At 38.3% G+C, this 16,167-nt stretch overlaps 1 protein-coding gene across 3 annotated transcripts; it reads left to right on the top strand.

Annotated features, from left to right (window-relative positions):
* Positions 1-825: 825 nt before the first annotated feature.
* Positions 826-15,157, top strand: ZCCHC8 (zinc finger CCHC-type containing 8). 3 transcript variants are annotated; one of them, XM_075041274.1, is made up of 14 exons: positions 826-1,045; positions 2,141-2,183; positions 2,812-2,886; positions 3,402-3,507; positions 4,266-4,343; positions 4,662-4,765; positions 6,540-6,605; positions 8,588-8,651; positions 9,119-9,261; positions 10,042-10,184; positions 10,966-11,081; positions 12,219-12,302; positions 13,150-13,264; positions 14,022-15,157. In XM_075041274.1, exons 1-14 carry the CDS (start codon positions 862-864, stop codon positions 14,828-14,830), a joined length of 2,130 nt encoding a protein of 709 aa, XP_074897375.1. In that variant the 5' UTR covers positions 826-861; the 3' UTR covers positions 14,831-15,157. The 3 variants fall into 3 exon arrangements, with proteins under 3 accessions (XP_074897375.1, XP_074897376.1, XP_074897377.1); XM_075041275.1 differs by having other exon boundaries at positions 8,591-8,651; XM_075041276.1 differs by lacking the exons at positions 4,662-4,765; positions 6,540-6,605 and having other exon boundaries at positions 949-1,045; positions 8,591-8,651.
* Positions 15,158-16,167: the final 1,010 nt, after the last annotated feature.

Below are 16,167 nucleotides of genomic sequence, written 5' to 3' on the forward strand. Positions count from 1 at the left end.
GTTTGTTTTGCTTTGCTTATTTTGAAGTAAGTTTTTCCTAAAATAAGGAGGTTTGCAGTAGCAGTATGGAGCACAATGCATGGTGATGAATGGTGAACTTGTTTTGTGTTTGTTTGGGTTTTTTTCAATTTGATACTAGCAAATTTTAGGAAGGAGAGAGGGATAACCAAACCCTTGGTGAGCAAGGTAGAATGTTGGAGCCCCTTGTTAATGCTTCAGTACTTAAAAGTGTGTTCAGATTTTTGTAGTGGATTATATAAGCTTGTCTTGTCAGAACAGCTGTATCTGGGCACGTTAAATGCAGGAGGCAGAGCCTTACCAGGAGTGTGACTCCTGGAGTTCCATGGCAGGATGCAGTTTGGACGGGGCCTTGCTGCAGACAGCCTACTTAAAAATACTCTTGTCCTGCACCCTGCTTGCTGCCCTCTTTTTCTCCATCCCTCACCCCGAGGAAGAAAAAAATAACAACAACAACAACGCAAAGGAGCAGTGGGGCAGATGGTTCCTGGAGACAAGAGCGTCTCTGTCGAGAAAGGTGCCGGCCTCCCCCCATTTTGGGGAGGCTTCTCCGCCGCAGAACTACAGCTCCCGGCGCGCCGTGCGCCGCGGACAGCCCAGCACGCACCGCGCCCGCCCGCAGGGCGCGGACTACATCTCCCAGTGCCGCAGGCCGGGCGCCGCCATGGCGGGCTGCCGCCATTGCATGCTGGGAGTTGTGGTCCCCCGGCTCCGCAACGGGGCAAGGGCCCGCCCGCCCGGCGCCTCCCGCTGCGAGCGGCGGCTCCTTCTGCCCTTTGCCCCCGCCTCGGCAGCTCCCCCCTCCCTCCCCCCTAAGCCCCTCCCTTCCTGCTGCAGCTTAAGATGGCGGCTGAGGTGGATTTCGGCGACCGCGAGCTCTTCGAGCAGCTCGAGGAAAAGGACGGGCCGCCGCCACCGCCTCGCCTCAGCTTCGAGGAGGAGGAGGAGGGACCCGAGAAAGCCCTGGAGGAGTTGTACGCCCGGCTGCGGGACCGCGAAGAGACGGTGCGGCGGCTCCGGGCGGAGAATATCCTGACGGAGAGGCAGGGCCTGCTCCGGGGAGGGCGCAGCGGGGCGGGGAAAGGCGGACGCCGCTCCTGCCGCCCGTTCCCTTCCGGGCCAGCCTTGGCGCCTGCCCTCCGGGGGCTGGCGGCCGCCTCCGGCGTGAGGGACTCCGGCTTTTCCCGCCTCCCTCCGTGAGGCCGCGCCTTGTGCCTCTGTGGGGAAAGGCCCTGTCAGTTTCTGCCTGGTAGCCGGAGCCCTGGCGCGTACTGAGGACGATGATTGTTGAGCTTGGGGGGGGAGGGGGGCAGCCTCCCCCCTCCCCCGGCGGCTCCCGCCTTGGGCCGCTGCGAGCCCGCGTCTCGGTGCGGTGGCTGGTTTTTCTTGGCTTCTGCTTCCGTCACTTAAGAGGAAGTTTTCTCTGAAAACTTTGATTCTCAGAACGTCCAGGTCCGTGGCAGCTGCACTTAAGTTGGTCCAGGAGATAGCGGAGTTCTTGGTGCTGGGATGGCTGTTAAAACACTTGACCCTGGACTCCTTTCTGTCTTTCTAGAGAAGAGAAACAGCTGTATGTTCACTTTGAAAATCCATCTTTAACATAGCTAAAAATAAATTTAAACTGTTAAATTGTGACTGGTACCCTAAACGGTTTTTGGGTTCGATACTGCAGCAGAGTGGAATCTGAAATGTTTTTTATAGTTTATTTTCTATTTACAAGTATGTGTGTCTTACTGTTGACTTTTTTCAAGATGATTGTAGGCATTTTTTAAATTAAATACTATAAATCTGACAATTCAACCATAGTACATGTAATAAATTATACTGTTTGGATTGTCACAGCTAGTCCTCTTTTCCACCTGTTTAGGGTTTTTTGGGGGGTTTTGTGGTTTGGGGGTTTGTTTTGGGTTTTTTTTTGTTTGTTTGTTTTCATTTTATTGTGTTTCTTCAGTGGCAGGTGGATTTCTAAATAATCCTCTGTGCAGTGAAAAGGAAGGCCTAAAACCCCATCAGTTATTGTGTGGAATTCTTGTTAGGTGTTTTCTTGTTTGTTTTAATCCTTTAATTAAGCTGTGGGTCTGTGTCTTCTGAAGAAAGTAATGTTCCTTAACAATAAACTAACATCAAGAACTTAAAAGGAAGCTGAATATTCTGACTCGTCCTAGGTATGTTAATGCTGACGTTAAATGCTTTTTATGACCTATATATGTTTCAAATAGAGTTTGTCTGAGATAATAGCTGCCTGAGGTAATAATGTCTTTTAGAAACATATTTTATAAACCTTGTTTCTGTGTCCCTGTCCCTGCTCAGATATTGGGTTTCTAAAATGCCATTGCTATTCTTGAAGAGTCTTTTGGACTTAAATATCAAGAACTTAGTTTGTATTACTGTAACTTTATTTATTTGTGTGTATCTATCTGTCTATGAAACTTACATGACCTTTAGGAAAACAGGTTTTTGTAAAGTTTAGCAGTGAAAACAAGTAAATTAAAATGGTTGAATAAATAAGAGATCTTATTTTATAACAGTTTACTGCAATTAGAAGAAAATTTCTGTAGTGTGGTGTTCTGTTTTGTTTTCTTTCCACCTTACACCAGGCAACCTGCTTTGCTTGAAAAAGGATGATTTCTGTTTTAAGTGAATTGGAACTTCTTAAAAGGACAGAACTTGTATTAACCAAACCTCCCTCTCTCTGTGGACTACAGACTCTTTGCTGTGATAGAATGGATAGGGAATATTTACAGTAAAGCTAGTACAGTAACCATTGTCTCTGTCTCTGTTCTGTTCTTCTAGTGGAATTTCAGTGGACAACTCCAAACTTGATGGACCTCTGTTACAGATTTTATTTATGAACAATGTAATTTCTAAGTAAGTACTTTCCAAGAAAAAGCAATCCTGACAGGAAATGGGACTTCTTGTTTGTTTGTTTGGCTATGTTAGTGTTTCCCCAAAGGATGGATATATGTTTTATTCAATAACATAAACTTGTTAAGCTTGAAAGGGAGAAGGGATAATGAGCAATATGACAGCAGGCCTGTTGCTTTCATATCTGTTTTTATCATGAAATGAAGTGTGCCTTCCAGGAACTTGGAGTGAGTCTGAATAGCAGTTTGAGTTTCATGAGCGTTGTGGGTAAATATAGTAAATTAAATTTTCCCTGCGTCTGAGTTGATTTTTTGCCACCTTAATGTAAGGGTGCTCTCTAATAATAGATTGCATTCATGTTGGTGGGTGTTGGGACGGAGGAGGACAGGAAAGAAGTTGACTGCCCCTTTTCTAAGTTCTTTAGTAAACAGTAAATGCTTAAAAAAAAAAAGACAACTGGCATATGTTTCAGTCTTCCTCAAGTCTTCATCTCTGTATACTTCTTCACTCTGTTACAGGCAGTATCGTCAAGAAATTGAAGATTTTGTTTTTAATTTAGTTCAGAAATACGAAGAGCAGAAGAGGGGTGAACAAGAAAAAACGCACTTCAATGTTAAGCCACAGGTACTTTAAAACTCAGATTGTTATTGGGTGCTCCTTCTTTTGCATCTTTATATTGGGAATATTGAAATACTAAATACTGCTAAATAGCTGAATTCTAGATATTTTTTCCTGTTTAATTCCAAATCAAGTAACTTTCAAACAAATGTTGTATAACTATTTGTTCCAAAAATAGAGGACCAGGACAAAGAAAATAGCCTTTCTGCCTATGAAAATGCTTCTTTAAAACTGTTCCTAGTGATATTTGTGTAATAGCAAAGCAATAAGTTGGTTTAAATAATCAAGAAAAGACCATAAGGTACAAACTTAACATATCCTGTTCTGACAGTATTTGCCCCAACTTTGAGTATATATAAGAGCGTAGATGAACAACAGAATCTGGAAATTTCTACTTTCTTCTCTTAGTTTAGAATTTTGAGTTTTACTTAACATTCACTTTTTAGAATCCCCTTTCAATAAAAGGGTGAAATGGCACATTTCTCCCCATCTTTCTCTTAGCTTTTGAGGTAAGAATAAAGATGTTCTTATGCAGCATATTGCTCATCAAAGAAAACATTAAAAATGGGCTGTGTCTTACTTTGGACTGTGGAAGGCATCACGACTGATGTAGACATTTCCATCCTACTGTTTAACTAATGTTGTATGAAAGAGTAGCAGCTGTATTCCATGTTCTGTGCCTTTTACATACTTCAGTAATTTAGGAGCTCTTCTATTTCCTGTTATTTTAAATTAATTAATTGCATTTTTACTTTTCATGTCAGCCCTCCAGTGTTCTTTTGGAAGAGGACTGTAAAACAGCAAGCTCGAATTCTGTTAAAAAAACTAAAGAAGCTTTTAGTGTAAGTTTTTGACTATGTACTCTTCAATGGTAGGTCTGACTCTTCATTTTACATATTCAGTATACACTGCCATTAAAATAAGATCTTGTTAAATTTCATTTATCAGTGTAATAGCAGTTAAGTTCAGCATGTTTTGGCTACATCACTGAAAAAAATACTTATTTGTACAGGTGTGGGCATGTATTATTTGTAAATTCTTACAGAGCGGGGGAAAAAAAAACCTGGAAGTATTTCAAGCAGTGTAAATTTATAGAAATGCTACCAATCTGACCTAAATGCTGACACATTTCTGACAATTTTCTGACTTTTTTTCTACAGGTTGTAGGAAGTGTTCTGTATTTTACCAATTTTTGTCTCGATAAACTGGGACAGCCTATATTAAATGAGAATCCACAGCTGACAGAAGGATGGGAAATACCTAAGTATCCTGTTTACTAAAACAAGGGGTTTTTTTCCGTTTGTCAAATCCAAAGAATGCCAGTGGGTAAATTGAACTCAGATTCTGTTCAGTAGATTGTAATATCTAAACTATTATCAGTTGTTATAGATGAAAAGTTTTAATGAGTCATTAATGGCTTTTTTACTCAAAACTTGTAAGTATTTTGATATGATTGGCTTGCTGATTTTTAGAAGGCTTATGCTTGGGAAGAGTGAATGCCTTATCTTTATAAATACATCTTGTGACTTTAAGAATTTCCTGGGCCAGTTTGTAATCAGGTTTGGAATGACAGCTCATTCCAGATAACGAATAAGCATTCTCCCACTGTAAAATCTGCTCTTCGGGAGGAGAAAAGGGCTTGGCAAACTCAAATATGCTGTAAGGTGGGTTTTTTTCCAAATGTGGGAGTCAGAGGGAAAGTCTTGTAATAAAATTTAACTATGGAATGCTCTTAACTTGCATCCATTTTAAAGTTGGTTCTTTACTGTTTATTAAAGCCAGTATTTGAAAGGTGGGATTGAGGGAAATGTTGGAAAAAGTGTTTTTTAATATTTTAGTCCTCCATGACAAAAAGAAATTGGACAAGAAGTTTCACAAGTAATCTCCTCTCCCCGATTTTCCAGTATTGCTTCTCTGCCCCAGAAAGAGTCAGGACAAGAACCAGTTTCACAGTTCATTTCTGCAATATCTAGTTATCAGGCTTGTAGTAAAGGTCACTTCCTAGTGTTAAAAAAATTACTTCTATCTGAACAAAAATTGCCAATTTATAAGCTGGCTAGCTTGGGTTTTCTTGTGCCTGCCTTTGACTGTGTATGCACTGTGCTGTAATTTTTACCTTTGGAAAGCTGTCTCTGTTATAGTTCATTAAGTCAATCTTTTTCTCCGAATGATATTTGTACTGTCTCCCAACCTCTAGATGAAGGAAGTAGATGCCTAACAGGGGAATTTCTCCTAAAATGCCAAGTTAAGTGTGGCTAAAGTTTCATGTCTGCCAGCTTAGCTTTGATACTGTTCTTTAAATGTACTTATTGCATCTTTCTTTAGAGCTCCCATAGATGACATTAAGCCTAAATAGCACTTACTTCTGAGTGAAGTGGTATATGAGGTACCATGCTTCTGAATGAGTGAAGTACTGCACTCAATTAACGCGTCAGTTTGACTAGTATCTGGCATCTGCTCTTCTTTTTAAAAGCAACTGTTAGATTCTGGAAACTGCTGTGCTTCTGAACTCTACTGAATCTTGTTAAGTCTTTACCATGCAGGTTTGCTTGCGGCTCTATTGTCTTCTCATATGTTTTTAGACAAATGGGCAGAGCAGCTGACACATTGCAGTCCAAAAGCAAACACAAGTAGTATGATACAACCTGTCTCCACATACTTGAGAAGCAAGTTATATTTTTGAAGCTGTACCAAAATGTGTTATTAATAAGACTGCTGTGAAGCATATCAGAATTATTAGCTTGAAACTTCTGCCTATAAACAAGGGTGTTGTAGTTTTAGCAAGTGCTGATAAAGAACAAAATTGGTTATTGGATAGAAATTGGGTAGGAGGAAACAACGCAAGCCCATCTTAGAAAATAGTTTATTGTAGATACAGTTCTGTAGTTTATACTATGGACTTCATGTCAAGGACCCATCTGTAACTTAATCCAGAAGAGTCAGTATTCTATTCAAAGCACTATTAGGTTTTCACTGATATTTTAAACAAGATTGAAATTTTGCTTCATCCAGTAGCAGTTCCTTATTGAAATCTAAAGATATCAGCAAGTTTTCAGCCAGATTCTCTCCCTAGATGGACAAGAAATACAAGTAAAACCAAAAAGGTTTGTATTATTCTTAAATATAAAGTTTTGAGCTGAAAAGTTCAGATGTACACTGTGATTATTCCCTAGTATACTAAACCCTTGAACATACTTGAGCAATGAGATTAAATTAAGTAAACCAGTGCTGAGCTTTGCAGTCAATGGGTCTCTCTTTTTTATTGACTTTCTTTAGGAAGGGCCTAAAATCAATGTGTAAAAACTTTCTGAAGTTTATGTTCAGTTCTTCTGTTGCTTGCCTTTTTAGTGATTGCTTTGTCATCCTTGCACTGGTGTACTACCATCATTCTTCCTGTTTTGTAGAACAACTCCTGTCTGACTTATTTTATAGACTTTTAAGGCAGACTGATCTTAGAGTTGATTGTATAGCTTTTATGGGAGGTAAGAAGTAAAGCAAATCAAGTATCCAACTGACAGCTTGTGTGGTCTTCGTAGCATCTAAAGTCGCTGATTTCAGATGCAGTGAAGACTAGGCAAGCTTTTAGCGGGAATTTCAAAGGTAAAGGGGCATGTTGAGTTAAACTCTGGTTTGATTAGAAATACTACCATCTGAATGGAAAGCAGATTGAAGGGTCGTGCTCGTGAAAAGGGGTGATGATAAAACTTCGATCACCACAGATTTCTGTTTGAATACAATGTAAAGATGAAGCAGAAGATGTGCTTCACTTTAGCTTACTAGAGGCTTCAAGTGGCTGGAGTGTGTGCGTGTTGGGGGGGTTACCCTGGACACTCATTCTTGTGTCATCCTTTTGCCTCCACTTCTGGTTCCCATCCTAATTCGGTAAAAAACCAACGTTCAGAAAAGAAATCTTTCCCTAAAATCTGGTAAGAGATTGGGATTTTCCCTCCCTATAATGTTGAAAATGTTTGCTGCCATGGTATGAATTTACAAGGAAAAATAAGCTTGAAGCCAGCTGCAGTTCCATTCCAGGTTTTCAGTGCACAATTGCACAATATGCAATAACTTGTTCAAACTGTGGACCAGGACTTTCCAAAGAAGTAGCCATGCTCTCCTACTTGTTTCTACGGGTAACTGATTCTTAGTATTGTAAAAAGGATCAGACCTCTGATGATACAAGCATAAAAAGAGAAATAGAGGTATTAATGTACTACAGGCATATTAAATTGAGGGGTTCCTTACCTGTGCTCTAGAGTTAAAGGTATTGTTTTAACATCTTTGCTTTCCTTCCTCTGGACATAGTGTAAGCTTTAGTATGTAGGTTTTGTTTTCATTTATTGACACTATCTATGCAAATGTTTACATATTTAATCAGAAGCAGAAATCCTTCAGTGAATACTCTTCTATCTGCAGCATGATATAAGGAAAAGCTTTTCCACCTTTAGGACAGTAAACTATTGGATCAGGTTGCCCAGAGAGGTTATGCAGTCTCTATCCTGAGAGATGTTCAAGACCCAACTGGATAAAGCCCTGAGCAACCTGGTCTGATCTCATAGCTGACCCAGCTTTGATTAAGGGACTGGATTAGAGATCTCCTGAGATCCAGCCTGAATTATTGTATGACTATTCTATTCCCTCTTAAAGGAATAGATTTCTATTATATGGGATAGAAAAGCTCCATTTCTGCCTGGAAGTACTACTTTTCCACTGTAATTTTAGTTCTCCTCACTCGCTCTCTCGCTCTTTCTCTCTTTCTCGCTTTCTCTCTCTCTCTCTCTTTCTCTCCTGCCCTCCTCTCCACATGCTGTCATGTATTCTTCCCCACCACCACCAAATGCTGTGCCTGTGTTTTTCTCATTTCTTGTGTTCCCCTTAGGACTGTGAAATAAACAATATTCTGTTAGTCTATTTTGAAGATTAACATTATGCAGTCAATTTAAGAGAAGCAGAAGACAGCATATGAAGTCAGCAAGCAATGCTTACTTTTTTTCTTTCCAAGTCTAAAAATCTAAAAGATTTAAAATAATTAAGTGCATTCAACATTGCAAAATGATTTTCAGGCTTAACTTCTTGTGCATTTTTTAAGCAGGCCAAAACCGCATTGTTTCAATTGTGGTTCTGAAGACCATCAAATGAAAGATTGCCCAAAGGTAAAGTCTACATAAGTATTCAAAAGACCGCTGCTCTTGAAGAAATGTTTCAGTGTAACTGCACCATTTAAAAAAAAATAATTAGATGCATTGGGGACAGGATGTACAAATGGTTATTCATCTCTGTTGATTAGATTATACTGTTCATACTTATAAATTCTAACATACTAAATCAGAACATAAATTAATTTTGTAGTGTAATGGTTTCAGTGCCTCCTCTAATTTATGGAGGGACATTTTTCAGTTTGAACAGTCTTTCTTCCTGATTCAGAGCTCTGCTAGATCCAATGCAAATACTCTTAGTTTTTTGCTATGTAGTTTTCATTACAACTGTAGTTCTATCCCATGGCCATGCGATAAATGATTAAGCATGCTGAGGGCAAGGAGTATCAGTTTTATGTTGGGTGAACGAGTGCATAAACTTTAAATTGTCCAAATCTAAACTTCCCAATTGTGTTATCTTTAAGCCACGAAATGCAGCTCGTATAAGTGAGAAGAGAAAGGAGTTTATGGAAGCTTGTGGTGAAGCGAGCAATCAGAATTTTCAGCAGCGTTATCATGCAGAAGAAGTAGAAGAGAGGTTTGGAAAATTTAAACCAGGAGTAATTAGGTATCTCTTTTCCTTCCATTAGCTGTTGCACTGCTTTTCTGGAATACCTTTTCTACCTTTGGAGTGCCAGATGTTACTTTCCAGAGTTCTATTAAGTCCATCTGCTACTCTTAACTATGGGTGTATTATATTCAAATTTGTTTGCTAAATAAAATTTTGTTTAATAAATTGCACAGGTAGTTTTCAAATGAAAACTCATTGGTAGTTTAATAGTCCTACTCTTTCCCATGGCATTTTCCCTAATGTAGGGAGATAAATGTTACTCTTTGGCTACTCAAATTGCAAATATATTAGGTTCCTAATAAACTAAAAATGCATGCAAAATTCTGACAATTTTGAGCTTTGAGTATCCCTTCCTCTCTTTTTCTCTCTATCCAAAATGTTTTAAAAAATCATAATATGACTGTAGCAGTCTCCAAAGAAATCACCAGTAAATTTAGTGTTGTGTTAAGTTCCACCCTTCCTGACAATATAGTTACAGTTAAGGCCATGAATCGGAAGTAACAAGTCAAGTAAGTTGTTCTCAGCATAAAATTAATTCTCACAAAATGTTTAAGCATACGAGAAATGAAAGCGTTAAAAGTTACCTTTAACAGCAGAGCTGGTTTTGACCTAAAATTGTTACATTTGGGATTGACAGGCAACATAGTTTGAGCTAACACTAAGTTATTTTAACTTGACAGTTTAAAATTCAACAAAATATTCATAACTTCCTTTTGTCAGAAATCAATCATGGATTTTAGTGGAGAACATTTTGTTTTGTTTGTTTCCTTAACTTAGTGGCGAACTTCAAGATGCACTTGGTGTCACAGATAAAAGTCTTCCTCCATTTATATATCGCATGCGTCAGCTGGGTTATCCTCCAGGCTGGCTCAAGGAGGCTGAAATGGAGTACTCGGGACTTGCGCTTTATGATGGAAAAGGTAAGGAATGTGCTGCGGGAATGCAGTTTTCAGAATGCAGGCTATTTACTGGCTGCACCCTATTCAGGAGACAAATTACGTAGTTTGTAAACCTTCATCTTCCTCATGGGAGAGAGAGGAAGTTGTAAATGAAGTTTTCTTTTCTAAAGTAATGTAAAAATACTCCCCTTTCATCTAGCTATGATGTGACAATGAAACAGCTTCTATAATGATTGGATTGCATAGATGATGACTCTTTGTCAGTGTGATTTCACTCTCATCAACCCTTGCTATTAGAATAGAGTTCCTGTGAAACTGTGCAAGACTTGCAAATAGCCTGTTGTCAGATTTCCTCTTCCTTTTTTTTATAAGCTTCTCTTTTGTTATGTTTTATGAAAGAAACCATAGTACTTTTTAAAGTTCAGTAACTTATTCTTATATAATAAGAGTAAGATCACCAACAAGCAAAGAATATATTTTTTGAAACCCAACTTACCAAGTAATTTACCAGCTTTTTACTAAGACCAGCATTTATGCTGCATCTCGGAGAACAGTCCTGATGCCAAATTCTGAGGCTGAGTAATGGTTCATGAAGAGTAGTATTATTATGAATATCCAGTTAGGTTTCTGGGGAAGCTTCACGCATGTATTTGATAGATTTGGTCATTGTTATTGCCTTTGTGGATTACAAAGCCTTCTGTCAATACTTACATTCCAAACCCCAAAACCCTGTTCTTAAATCTTGTGGATTTTTTCAGTAACATTCTTAATTAGCATCAATAATAATTATATTTCATTATAGGTGATGGTGGAATGGAAGATGAAGGATCTCACCAAACAAAACGCACCACTTACGATGTCTCTAAGTTGATAAACTATCCAGGCTTTAATATATCTACTCCAAGTGGGATCCCAGATGTAAGTGGCCGTCCTCTGCCTTCTAAACAACATGCTGAGTAACATTAATTACTTTTGGCCAAGTTTTAACATTTTATATTCTGCATATGACAATTTTCTTTCAACAGGCTCTTATTTTTAAGCATCTGCTTTGGGACTAGGGACCATTGAGGTAATTGACATGACACCCATCTATCTGATATCTGTCACAACTCTTGTAGGTTGGGTCTGACAGTGCTTCTGTGGTGATTATTTCCATTATGAGACCAAGAGGAGCCTAGAAGGATAGGGGTTTTTTTGTTTGTTTGTTTGTTTTAAAACAGAAAACTTCACACATGAATGCCTGTTCCTTCCATACATCTAAATTTTCTGAATGTTCTTGGAATGTGAAAATTACTGTGGGTGTTACCATAAAGGTAATTTCAACCATAGAAAACTACATCAGACCAGTGGACAAGCTCTGGGAAGCTTTGTAACAGCTAGAACAAAACGAGTCATATCAGAAGACCCACATAGTGGGTGCCCTCTTAAGCACAGAGCACACAAGGAATCTCCTGTGGCTGCTGCTGCTGAACTTTTTATCTTCAAAAGCATTTTAACCTGCTGTTAGTAGTGAACTCCATCACTGATGTTAATGCCTGTGCATTGACAAGAAGCACTTGTACATTTTCTTTTACAGCTTTACGTTTGCCCATTTAGTGGCTTCCAAATGTGTTTTTTCATTCAGTATTCTTAACCAAAGTTCGGTCCTTGTTTTTTTTTGGTTTTGACTAAAAATTAACAGTTTTTCAAAGTAAGCCTTTTTTTTTTGTCTGAACAGTTATTTCAAGGGGAAGTTTGTAGTTGTGTTGCAAATGTTGAAGAGTAGTGGCTATGAAATAGTTAATGACATTTTGTAAAGGTGATTTTTTTTTTAAATTACTATTCCTACTACCCAGTCATAATGCATTGCATCAGCTGTTTGTGCTCACAGGTGAGAGTACTTTGGTTTGCCAGAGGTTTCTACTAAAGATCTATTTACTCTAATAAATGAGGCTTTTGATGAGAACTGGAATTCATCTTGGCTTGTTAATCTCTCAAGTGTTTCTCTTAAGTTTTACTGTTGTGTTACTAACCAACCATATGCAACATTATTTCCTTTTTTTTTTTTTTCTGTAGGAATGGCAGATATTTGGTTCCATCCCCATGCAGCCATCTCAACAGAAGGATGTTTTTGCTAACTACCTTTCAAATTTTCATGCGGTGAATATATCTCATTGTTATTTGGGGGGGGGGGAAGTTGTCTTGTAGTTAGCATAGCCAGTGATGACCTCTTGTTTATATCTTCTTTTTTGCACAAGGGGATAGACTTTCTTACTGACACTACCAGGCATGAAATGCTGATGCTTGGTTTACCTGTTCTAACAAAAAGGAGCTTCATGTTTAGAACAAATTCCATTATTTCAATTAATATAAGCAGATCCCAAGTGTGCAATATTTTATAAACAGTTGTGAAAAAAGGTTGCTATAAACTTTTACAGCCTAAAACCAGTCTTAGTTCCAGACTTCCCTAATAAGTGAAAAGCTTACTTGTGTAGTCGTGATTTACAGTAACCTTATTACAGTGACTTGAGAAAACATATGGTAGTCCTGTCTTGTATCATTCTCAGGTCTTCGCTAATGTGACTCTAGCCTAGTGTTATCTACTGTAGAATACTTCTAGTTAAGGGTGAAGATGCATGCTATGCTCTCAGTCCCAAAGTGTAATGCTCTATGGAATTAAAAAAATAAATTCTAAGCCTGCTAGAAAGGGATGTGCAATACTTGACTTGTGATGGTCTCATAAGATCTAGGTGTCCAGGTGGGGACTTGGTCATAATCCTGTGTTTGGAATGCAGACAGTCTTTTCTTTTGCCACTTAAACCTGAACAAGATTACAGTTCTATTCAGTTGCATTAAGTCTCTCAAACTTCACTGTCTAGTTTACACACTGGGTCGCCAAATGATTGTATAGTTAGAAATTGCTTTAAGTATATTCTTATAGTTGGAAATGTTACCTTGTAGAATTTAATACTGATTTCTTTTGTTTTCCTGGATAATTTCTTTTCAGCCAAGTCCAAAATCTAGCAATAAAAGGGCTGCATCTCAGTCAAGGTCTCATCATTCTAAACGACCAAAAGACGACAATTTGGAGGTACCAGCAGCTGACATGGACCTAGATTCTGGTATAGTTATTCTGCAATTATTTTTTTCTAATTTCAGTTTTTATTTTCACAATAACTTGCTCTGAATTGAAATGTCAGTGTTCCTGAAGAGAAACCAGTGTGTTAATATTCGTTACGGTGGTAATTAATGTAAATGCTAACATATGCTAGCAGTGTCCTACTGTAGTTTCATTTGGGCCTCTATAATAAGCATTCTCTGTTGCTGTGCTTGTCATATCTTCCAGTACCAAGTAGGAGGTTTCAAATGTGCTCAGAGCAATTGGAATGTTAGGTTACAAATTCCGATCTCTTTACTTCAAGTGTATCCTAAAGAAACATCTGTTATGAAGACCTCCAAATCCTTAAATATTTGGATGAAGTAATGTAGGAAGTTACAAGCTGACAACGTCTTAAATGAGTCAAACTCACAGGAGGACTTACAGTGTTGTTTAAATGTTAGAATAGCTAGAGAAACCTCTGGCTTTCCTTTTGGATTTCCTATGAGGGAATCCTTCAGTGTGTCTTGGTGTGGAATAAGTTTGTTCTCAATACCCTCAAGAGTATTTTACCTTTTTTTTTTTCCTTGAATGGCTAGCAGAGTTAAAATCCCCAAAAACATAGTTTCAGTGGATATTAAAACCTTCAAAAAGTTTGTTCTCTCAGCTGAAAACCAAGGATGAAAAGACATAAGTCTGCTAGTTAATCAGAACATTGGCACTTTGAATCTTGTCCTCATCAGATTTCAGATTCTAATAGATGTCTCTTAATCTGTTTCTAGACCTGGAAGTGTCACAAAGATCTCAAACTCACAACAGTTTTCAGTTCCAACCTCCACTGCCACCTGGACATCCATCGATGTCAACTCCTCCTCCTTTACCACGAGGAACACCTCCACTAAATCTTACACCACCTCAACCTTCAACACCCACACGCCCTCCTCTTCCTAGGACTACTCAGCCATTGAATCCTTCCAGTGATATTCCTCAGCCAAAAATAGTGGACTCGATAATGGATGAGGATACTCTGACCTTGGAAGAGCTAGAGGAACAGCAGCGATTAATCTGGGCAGCATTAGAGCAGGCAGAAAGCACAAACAGTGACTCTGAGATTCCTGTTGATACACCTTTAACTGGAAATTCTGTTACATCATCACCATCTAGGAATGAAGTAGATCTTGTTGCAGAAGTAAGATCATCAGATAAGGTGATTACAGTGGAAACTAGGTTTTCCGACATCAGTGAAGAGATAACAGAAAATGAACATTCTATAACTAGTCCTAATCCAGGAGACAGTTTACTTAATTTCAAGGAAAATCCTGATAATACAGATTCTGAAGGCTTGCTGGATAACACCATGCCTGCTCCCAGCCGTGAGGTTAATGATGGAGAAAATACAGGCGGTAATAAAGTGGTAACAAGCACTGAATCATCTGCAAAAAACTCCAGTCTTGTTCCTGATATGAGCAAGTTTGCTGCAGGCATAACACCATTTGAATTTGAAAATATGGCAGAATCAACAGGTGTTTATCTACGAATAAGAAGCGTGTTAAAAAATTCCCCAAGAAACCAGCAAAAGAAAAAGACTTAGTCTTAACTAGTCTTCCTTTGTTTCTTATGTCCAAATCCCTGCTTCCTTCTCTTTCCTCCTCCAATTTTACAAACTCAGATAACCTTCTTTATCCTTTTGTGGGAAGGAGAAAATCTTGACAAATAGCAGCTCTGCCCTGTTTTTCTTTGGAACTGAAGTCAGTGCTGGGCTTCCGTATTGACCAGGACCACCAATGCAGCCAGAAATACAGAATTTTCCCAGATTGCATCCTTCCACTGAGGAATAATAGGACTGTTGATTCGTTAAGAGCAATTTACTTGCCAATACATGAAACAATAAAAAGAGGAGTTTGTGTTTTGCTGTTCATTACTTTGGCTAAGATTTATATTGTCCTTGAGTTTCAGGTGGATTGGTGATTTTTTTAATATCTGTCCTTTGTACAATAATCTATACTTTATACATTTTGCTAATTATCCTGTAGATAAGTTTAATATATTCAGAATGTTTTTAAAAAGGTCTAACATAAAGATTTCCCACATCATCAAAATCCTGACAATTGGATGAAAATAATCAGGGATTACCAGCATTATCTTCACCATTTCAAATATTTTTATAAATTATTTATGTGGGTCAGTTTTAATTACCACTGTATCTTTTGTAACATCATCCTTCATGTAAACTTGCTGTACATACATGTTCATTGTTGTGTACAGATGTTTAATAAATGAGCTTTTATATAAAGATTTTTTTTCGAGTCCTAAACACTCGAACTGCTGATTTTTGAAAATTAGCTGCTGAAGATAATTAGAAAAACAAGCTGTTTAAAAAGAGGGTGAATAAAGTTAAATATTTTAGGAAGGGGCACAACTATTGGGTTCAGGTTTTCATAATCAAGAAACTGTTAAAATTATTTTAGCTACTTAAGTAGAACCTTGCCATATCATTCAGTTTTCATAATCTGAAGAATTGACCACTTCTGAAAGCTTAAAAGTGTTATAATTCTGCTGATTAATTGTTCTAACACTTTTCCCTTCTGTTGAAATTTTCTTCAGGGGCACCTGTAGGTGAAATGACTGTACATAATTTGCATTGCCAACAGAGGGAGTACTAGATTGACCTAACAGTATTCTCTGGAGCTGGTAAAGCATTTGTTTGTCCTTATAGAAATGCAGGAAAAAAGTCATCCTAGCCAAGTGAGTTGCATAGTAAAACAAAGTATTTTCAAGTATCTAGGAAAAGACTTGTGAAGGGGGGATGTTCAAAGGTGTTTTTGATAAGGTAACTTCAGAGACTGAACTTACTTTTTAAAATTCTTGGCTTTACAGATAGTACGTATTTCCCAAAGATCCATATATCAGTACACTCTGCATTTGAAT

The sequence above is a fragment of the Buteo buteo genome, chromosome 11, assembly GCF_964188355.1.
Source record: "Buteo buteo chromosome 11, bButBut1.hap1.1, whole genome shotgun sequence".
NCBI lineage: Eukaryota > Metazoa > Chordata > Aves > Accipitriformes > Accipitridae > Buteo > Buteo buteo.